The sequence below is a fragment of the Fukomys damarensis genome, unplaced genomic scaffold, assembly GCF_012274545.1.
Source record: "Fukomys damarensis isolate Sample0158 unplaced genomic scaffold, DMR_v1.0_HiC HiC_scaffold_30, whole genome shotgun sequence".
Classification (NCBI taxonomy): domain Eukaryota; kingdom Metazoa; phylum Chordata; class Mammalia; order Rodentia; family Bathyergidae; genus Fukomys; species Fukomys damarensis.
The window spans coordinates 36,909,242-36,918,824 of NW_022900942.1; the positions used below are offsets into that span (position 1 = coordinate 36,909,242).

The 9,583-nt window shown below is 33.3% G+C and overlaps 1 protein-coding gene across 3 annotated transcripts in view; it reads left to right on the top strand.

Moving 5' to 3' along the window:
* Positions 1–9,583, top strand: part of Smad2 (SMAD family member 2) — a 97,023-nt gene that overhangs the window by 58,951 nt on the left and 28,489 nt on the right. For all 3 annotated transcript variants that reach the window (XM_033757348.1, XM_010621667.2, XM_010621668.3), the window contains exons 4-5: positions 7,723–7,812; positions 8,845–9,038. In XM_033757348.1, the coding sequence (XP_033613239.1) occupies positions 7,723–7,812; positions 8,845–9,038 (284 nt within the window). The remainder of the gene's footprint in view (positions 1–7,722; positions 7,813–8,844; positions 9,039–9,583) is intronic.

Consider the following 9,583-nt stretch of genomic DNA (forward strand, 5'->3'; position numbering starts at 1 on the left):
CCCCCCTCCTCTCCCCCCTCCTCCTGTTGCCCAGACTGCCCTTGAATTTAGAACTCTCCTACCTCTCAGCCTCTCAAATAGCTGCGATTATAGGTGTGCACACCGCACTCTTCTAGTGACCTTGATTTTTAATGTTATCCCATTCTCTTCCCCTGTGTGTCTTTTTTATTCAATCTAGATACGTAAGCAAGGGATTTACATAGTTGATTGGATATAATTTCCCTTTGAGAAGTTGGTTTTCATACAATAAACTGAGATTTTGCATGACAGGTAACACAAGTGTGCTTGCTTTTCTCTTTGTTGATGCAGGAACCTTATTAATACTTTATGGTCTATTTCATCTTATTTCAACACTTTTTTATTTTTAATCTTTTTTTTTTCCTCATTGAGTTTATTAGTACATTTTAGGGATACAGTACAGTTACATTCATTATTGAGATCTTGTACCTTTACGTGACAGGTCTTGATTCTCATTTTTCCCCCTTGTCCCTGCCCTCCCTTCACCCCTCCTCCTCTCCTCCTTTACAAACACTTCATTTCCATTTTTTCATTTTCTCATATTTTTTTCTTTTCCCTTATTAGCTTTCCCCTACCCTTCCCACTTTCCCTACACCTTTTGCCCCTTTCTTCCTATTCACATTGTCTATTATATCATTAGGATCTTATGTACTATTATAGTTTATTCATACCACAAAAACTATGAGGTATTTACACATGTGTGACTTATTTATTTCACTTAGGTGTATATCTTCAATATGTATCCATTTTCCTATGAATGAATCTAATTTCTCATTCTTTATGTCTGAGTAATACTCCATTTTATAGAAAAAAACACATCTTTTTCCAGTTTGCAACTGATAGCAAATGGGCTATTTCCAAGTTTTAGCTATTACAAACTGTGCCGCTATAAGCATAGGTGCACATATATCTCTGTGATATGATTCTTTTTAATTCTTTTGGAAAGATACCCAACAGAGGGATGGCTGGGTCAAATGGAACCTCTCGTCCAAGCTCTTTGAGGTATCTCCATATTGATTTCCATAGTGGTTGCACCAGTCTGCACTCCCACCAACGATGGAGAAGGGTTCCTTTGTCCCCACAACCCTACCAGCATTTTTTATTGGTTGATTTCTTGATAGCAGCCATTCTTTGTGGGGTGAGGTGGAATCTCAATGTTGTTTTCATTGGCATCTCTTGAACGACTAGTGATATGGAACATTTTTTCATATATTTATTTGCTACTTTTACTTCTTTGTTTGAGAAATGTATGTTCATTTCAGATGCCCATTTTTGAATCGGGTCTTTATATTTGGGTTTATATTTGTTGATTTCTTGATAGCAGCCATTCTTTGTGGGGTGAGGTGGAATCTCAATGTTGTTTTCATTGGCATCTCTTGAACGACTAGTGATATGGAACATTTTTTCATATATTTATTTGCTACTTTTACTTCTTTGTTTGAGAAATGTATGTTCATTTCAGATGCCCATTTTTGAATCGGGTCTTTATATTTGGGTTTATATTTTTGAGTTCTTTATATATTCTAGAGAGTAATTGTCTGAGGAGCAGGTGGTAAAATTTTTTTCCCACATTGTAGGTTGTCTCTTAGCTCTGTTGGTGGTTTCTTTTGCAGTGCAGAAGCTTTTTAATAAGATGAGATCCCAGCTATTGATTCTTTGTTCTAGTTCCTGTGCTACTGAGGATTTGTTCATAAAATCTTTTCCTATGCCAATGTCTTCGAGAGTTCTGCCTAACTTATCTTCCAGCAAGTTTAGTGTTTCTGTTTTAGTATTTAGATCTTAAATTCTTTAGTTCTGGAAACATTAGCCACAGCAATTAGACAAGAGAAAGAAATTAAATTAATAAAGATAGGAAAGGAACACGTTAAACTGTCATTATTTGCTGATGATATGATACTCTACATTGAAGACCCAAAAACTCTACCAAAAGACTTCTAGACTTAATTGACACTTTTAGCAGAGTAGCTGGTTACAAGGTCAACACCCAAAAATCAGTAGTCTTCTTGTATACAAATAACAAACTCACTAAGAGAGAAATTACGGAAACAGTTCCTTTCACAATAGCATCCAAAAAAATGAAGTATCTAGGAATCAATCTAACAGAAGCAAAAGACCTCTACACTGAAAACTACAGCACTCTGAAAAAAGAGATTGAAGAGGATATAAGAAAAGGGAAAGATATCCCCTGCACCTGGGTAGGAAGAATCAACATAGTGAAAATGGTCATACTACGAAAACTGCTATACAGATTCAATGCAATGCCAATTGCAGTTCCAACACTATATTTCACAGAACTAGAAAAAAGAACCCAAAAATTCATTTGGAACCTAAGAGACCTAGAATAGCAAAAGCCATCCTAGGCAACAGAGACATGGTAGTAGATATAACAATTCCCAGTTTGAAACTATACTACAAAGCCACTGTGATAAAAACAGCATGGTACTGGCAAAGAAACAGATCTGAGGATCAGTGGAACAGATTGGAAGACACAAAAACAAATCCAGATATACTCAGCTACATCATCTTTGACAAATGAGCTGACCATCCTCAATGGAGGAAAGATAGCTTCTTTAATAAATGGTGTTGGAAAAACTGAAGCTCAATCTGCCAAAGATTAAAACTGGACCCTTATCTTTCACCATGCACTATTTCAACACTTTTTAACATCCTGTGGTAATTGCATTAGTAAAATAGTATGAAAGTTTGATCAAGCAGAATCGGTGAGACTGATTTTTGCTTTTGTGTGATATTTTTGAGTACTTCAAGAGTTTTATAAAGATCCTGAATTTAGTGAATAAACTGATTTATTTAGTCAAATAAACTGATTTTGAAATGTTTAGCTAAAGTGTTTGAGATATTGCTATTGTTAAAATAATGAAACTTTCGGTCCTAGCACCATAAAACAAAAACAAAAATGTAACTGTTCTTTAGGCTATATTGTTTATTTCATGTAAGTGCCTTTATTAGTTTTACATTTTCAGCTATATCCTTCTCTATTTTTAGTACTTGCAAACAACTTGGTGCATACTTTTTACACTTAAGTACTATTCAGGCATTTCTTGTGGGCAGCCCTTAATTATTAAGTGTATAGAAACAATTTAGTATAAACTTGCTCTTATTACAAGACCAGTTTATATTCATTTGTAAACATAACAGATTTAAATGATTTGTATTATTACATAGCTTTCAGGTTGTTGTGAGATCCATAATATATTTAAAATCTTGCACAGTACTTGACGTAATAGCTCAGTTATGATTGTGATTGTTGTTAAATATTTCATTGATTCTTAGATGTACATTTTTTCACTTTGATGCCTCTTGTAAATTGGAAGTTATTTTCCCTTTTAAGTGTTACACAGATGTTGCATTTTAAAGTAGATAACATCTTAGATTTATTGGAAGTTATTGAATACAAAAGGCCTTTTATATAGGCTTCTCTGAATTTTTCTACATTAATTTCTTATAATCTATTTTAGGAATTGGACATAATGACAGTTAAAACTCAAATTCCTTATTAACTGAAAATCTGAGTGATATATTTTCCTCATGTTATGGTTGAGTGTGAGAAGAAATACTGTAATTCAGTTTCTGTGCTGCAAAAATACTAATTGAACACCAGATCCCTTGTTTGCTGTGTGGGCATTTACAAAGACCTGTATACCCTTTTACGATACAGGTGTAAGAATAATGTTACTGTCCAGAGAATTACTTACTGATTTGTTCACAGTCTTCTAAATCTTTCTGTTCTTTGCTGCATTTATTTCATACTTCTCCCCTACTTACCTTTGGTTTTGCTGGGATTCAAATCCAGGCAGGCCCTCACACCTGCTTGGCAAACACTACTGCTGAAGTACATCTTAGCCTTATGTATGCTGAAACTTTCTTCTTCAGTGTGTACAGGATTATTAATGTCTTATGATGATCCTTTTCTGAAATGTCTTTTTACCTTTGGTAATAGTCACAGTCTTATTATGATAGTATCATTTGCTTTATTAAGCTTGATGCATGCATAGACAATTTCCATTCTTTTATTTCTAACTTATCTATGTCTTTTTAAATTAAATTTTTGTGAACATTTTACATCTTGTGTTCATTTTGGCAAATCTTTCTCTTTATTGGAGTATGTGGTATATTTATGTTTAATGTCATTATTGCTGTGATTTTATTTAAGTCCATCATTTTACTCTTATTTTCTGTTGCTTGTATATTGTTTTTACTTTTCTTTTCTTTTTTTTTTTTTTTTTTTGGTACTGGGGATTGAACTCAGGCCCTTGCACTTGTGAAGCATACAGTGGAACCACTGAGCCAAATCCCCAGCCTTGCTTTTTATTGTTGTTGTTATATTTTTCTAATATTTCTAATATTTTAACTTTCTATACATGTTTTAGTTATATCTTTTGCCTTTTTAAATTTTGGTGACTAATAACTTTCCAGATTATAATATGTATCCTTTGTTTTGTTATAGTATAACTTGCTGCTATATCTTCTATTGCCTAAGCTACTGTTGTGTGTCACACTATTGTATGAGTTATGTCCACATATTTTCAGTTTTTGCTGTAATTCTTCCTTTTATAGAAATTAATAGAAAAGATACCACCTTTTATATTGTACTATGTACTTAACACAGTTTTCTCACCCGTTTTTTTGCTTTCATCTGTTATTTCTCATCATCCCAAAGGACTTTCCTGTAGCATATCTTTTATGCAAAGTCTGTTAGACTGTTAGAGACAATTTTCTTGGTTTTTATTTGAACATGTATTTGACTTTATTTCTTTTTTCTTGGTATTGGGTATCAAACTCAGGACCTTGCTCTTGTGAGGCAGGCACGGTGCCACTGAGCTAAATAACCAGCCCCTCACTTTACTTCTTTTACAGAGGATACTTTTGTTGGTTATAGATTTCTAGATTAATAAAGCTCCCCTCTCCCCTTTTCAGTTCTATGAGGATTTTCTGTTGCCTCTTCAGTGGTTTCTGATGAGAAGCTGTTAGTATTTATGCCTCTGCATTTAAAGGATTGTTCTGCCCTGGCTATTGCCAAAGATAAACAAGTAGATATGTTTCAAAGGCAATAAAAACAGATTTTATTCCGTAGCTACTACAGAATAAAAAGGAATGGTTGAGTTCTGTTCTGACTTACATAGAGATGACTGGGCATTAAATGGAGAATAAGGGAGTAGGAATTTGGGGCAGAGGCTCAGGCAAAGTCAGGGATGTGAATGTTTACAAAAAGCAGTAACAGCTACTCATTGTCACTGGGATTGGTCTCATCTGTGTGTGCTGATGTTTATTAAAGTCAGGTTTATACCCTCCCTTAGACTGGGAGACAGAGGCCTTCCTGATTATTATATTTGAGCGAAATGACTTTCAAGTCTTTGAGAAAAATTCCTTATTTGTAGGAGATATGTCTAAAAGAGTAGAAGGATTTGTAGTATACTTGCTGTAAAAAAGGGAGGACAGTGGTTTTTCATTAGGTGTTATGTGGAACAAGTGGTAACTTCTCTTGCCATCTTTCAGCTTTTATAGACAGGAACTCAAAGTGAATGGATTGTACAAGGGCTGCTAAGCTGCTAGAGAGAATGCTAGGTAGAGTGGTCAAATTGCAGTGGAGTGGTTTGAGTGGAGTTGTTCATGCCTCAAATTTTTGTAGCAGTTTGACAGCAATTTACCTGAGTATGATTTTTTTGTTTGTGAATTTCTTGGGTGTATGAATTAAGTTTTTTTATTAAATTGAAAAAGGGTCAATTTTTTTTTTTAATCTAGTATAGTTTAAATATTTTTTGGAGTCTTTATTTCTGAAACTGTGTGATACTGAGATTGTTCATTTTGTTAGTCTTTTATTTCTATTCTTCTGATTTAGTAATTTCTATCAGCTCATCTTTAGAATTACTAATTTGTTTGTCTTTAACTACCAGGATAATTTTAATTTGAGTTTGTATTTTCAGTTCCTGTATTTCTATTTTAGTAATTTTCATTGCTCAGCTGAGATTCCTGATCTCTCTTCATGAAGTTAATGAACGTATATTTTAAAATAAACCTTCCAATTTTGTGAAGGTGTTATTACAGTAAAAAAACTAAGGTCTATCACTCAGTGGCTAAATTATACTTAAAAGTTTGGATCTTTCTGCTTCTAGATCGATTACATGTTCCTTACAACTACCGTTATTCTTTGGTTTGTTTCAAGGCTTCAGTAGAGCACAATTTAAGCTTTTTATACTCTAATTTAGATTCTAGTTCTTATGCTAGTCTCAGAGGACCTCAAGTGAAATATTCTTTCTAGTGTTATAGGAACAGAGTAGCTTCTGATCTATGCTTTTGTAAATCGTTTCCTTAAATTATTTTCAAAGAAAAAAGAATCAGCTGTATGCTTTTTTTTTTCCTTAACGTAAATTCACAAGACTCAGTTTAAGCGATTCACTTGTGCTTTAAACTATATTGTGCTATATGTTTGCATAAAATACTTGTATTTGATAATATCTTCAAAATAATTTATGTCATGGTTTTAAAATCATTGCACATTTAGAAAAGTGAAAGGTCTCAGTTATCTAGATAGCCTCCGGCTTTTTAGTTTTTGTGACTTTTGTCATCTGGTAGATTATATACCCTAAAAAAGCAGAAGGATCTAAAATGTCTCAAGGCAGGAAAATTTCTGAATGTGTTGTTGTTTTTTTTCTTTTTGTTTGTAATCATTCATTTACGTTAGCTTTTAGAGCAAGGCATAACTTTTTCCTGCGGATGGACGGCTTTATACAGGACCTGGAGCCCAGCACACAGGATTGTGTTACCCAGGCAGTCAGTCAGAACTGTCATCATTGCTCTTTGCATTGTTGATTGTAGGTAGCTTAATAGCTAGCAGTGTAAATTCTGAATTTAATCAATTGTTTATTTTCAGAGGTTGTTTTGAAATGTTTCTTTTTCCTATTTGAAAATTTGATGGTTTTTCAGTGTGTGAGAAATGGAATTAAATTTTAAATTACCTTTTGACTAATTTTAGAAGTATAGCTTGGGACCTGAGAGACATTTGCAGTCAAAAGTTCCCTTTAAACTCATCCTTCTCTCCCAAGACCTGAAATTACTTTGAAAGGAGTAGTGGCAGAAAAAATAGGTAGAATTATCTCTGAACTGCTCATGTTCTAGAAAGAAAGGTGGAAGAAAAATTTTAAGGTGGTGTGCTATTTCAGAATGACTCCAAAATCATTTTATCCTTTATAGATATAAGCAACAGTGATTTCAATGAAACTGAATGTATGCATAGCATATAACCTGAAAATATTAACTGTAGATATATGTCTGTTTTAGTTGGAATTTTCCTGTATTAAAAATACCAATTGAGATGTTTTAAAAATTTTAAAAAACTGATAAAATGAAGGATTTTAGTAAGACTAATAGTGTAGGTATTAGGTCTTTTTTTTAAATAGAGAAATGGAAAGGATATAATAGATAGGATTTCATTAAGCCCCAAAACATTGGTGTTCACATTTTGAAAACATAATCATAACTTATCTGGAGTCACACGTTCCATTTTATTGGCTTCCTTCATATAGAAAATATAGTAACTAGCACTAAATACCTGTGAGAAAGTGAAGCAATGTATATTTTCTGGGTGAAGGAAGTATTCTGTACATTCTCCATGTTTTACATCATGGTATTTTGAATAACCATGCTTCCATGTTCACATCAATTTTTTGTTTTTCAATTTATGCACAGCACTTGCTCTGAAATTTGGGGACTGAGTACACCAAATACGATAGATCAGTGGGATACAACAGGCCTTTACAACTTCTCTGAACAAACCAGGTGAATATTCTGCCCTCTGTCAATCCTAGAGATCTTGTGGGAGGGGGGATTGTTTTGGAAGACCTCTACTGGGTTGCTTAGTATAATTTTGCCTAGGATGTTTCCTTAATGTGAAAAAAGGCATAGCATTTAAACTATGTGCTTGCCAGTATTAAAAATATTAAAGTGTTTCAACTGATGTTTTGATCATTGCAGTCTAGTTCTGAATCTTCTTTAAATTGAATCCCCTAATGGATAAGAATTTTGATAACTATATACTCATTGTAGTTCAATTTTAGATTAATTTGTTGGCCTAATTTTTAAGCAAATGATCAGTTTTTGCTAAATTTCCTGTTATCTAAATTTCATGTTTATATACTAATACATAGTATTTACTGAACTATCACAATTAACAATAGGCTAACTCATTTTTATGTTACCTTTTTTAAAAAGTCATCTCATTCATTTTAAGTATATTGGTATTTGTCCATTTCATCCCATCATATTCATCACCATCTGCATTTCTGTGTCAGCAGTGTAAATATACCTCAGTTATCAAAATAGTGACAACTGAATAATGAGCTGTGTTAGTCTGAGTAAGGTACTGTCACATCATTGTTGATATTTATCATTCTTCACACTACTTCCTTTTTTCTGACTCTTAAGTTATCTATAGAAATAAGGCTCTTTGAAGCACCTCTAAAAAAGAATTTGACTTATTAAAGATAGATGCTGATTAAAAAGTTTATCAAGTATGACCATATGATATTCTTTTTAAAAGATGAATTTTCTCCTTGTGGTTAGCCTTTCATTGGCATTTGAGTCATTTATGTAGCATATTGTTGGGAAACATCTGCTAGTGCTGCTGCTTGTTTTATCAGATCCTTAAAAAGTACATTTTTCTTCCTAGTTCTTGCTAAAACTAACTAAATAGCTCATTCCTTTCTTTATACTCTAAGTGTATTATATTACCTTTGCCCATTTGGCTGTACTTTTTTTTTTTTTTTTTTTTTTTAAAGTTTACTCCTTTCTTTTGCCCTTGCTTCCAAATAGGTCTCTTGATGGTCGTCTTCAAGTTTCACATCGAAAAGGATTGCCACATGTTATATATTGTCGGTTGTGGCGCTGGCCTGACCTCCACAGTCATCATGAACTCAAGGCAATTGAAAATTGTGAATATGCTTTTAATCTAAAAAAGGATGAAGTATGTGTAAACCCTTATCACTATCAGAGAGTTGAGACACCAGGTAGGATAACTGCCGAAATTTTTCCTGGTTTTAAATTAAATGCCTAAACTTAAGGATATTTAGGTACTCTTGTGGCACAGGGAAATTTTAATGTAAAATCTATTTTATATCAAGTGTATTTAGTAATTAAAATTTTTAGATGCTGTTTTGCTTTTTAATAAGAAAATGTATCTTAGAGGGAAAGATGTCAGTTTCTTGGGACTGTATGCTATTTTGACATCCAGGTATGTCTAGGAAACCCCATGGGTTTTCTCACTCTTAATAGCAAAACCAATAGACCTCTGTATAACTGTTCACTACCTGTTTTCAAGCATTTTGCTTTGTGAGTGCTAGATTTTGTGAGTGAAGTAGATTAATGACCATATTTGTATATAAGCCTTTTAAAAATAATCTAGTTAGCTGTGTGCTTGAATGGGTTGTTTTTTGTTTTTTTTTTGTACCAGGGATTGAAGTTGGGTCCTTGAGCTTGAGAGGCAGGCGGCAGAACCACTGAGCTAAATCCCCAGCCCTTGAAATTTTTTAAAACTACATTTTATTTATTTATT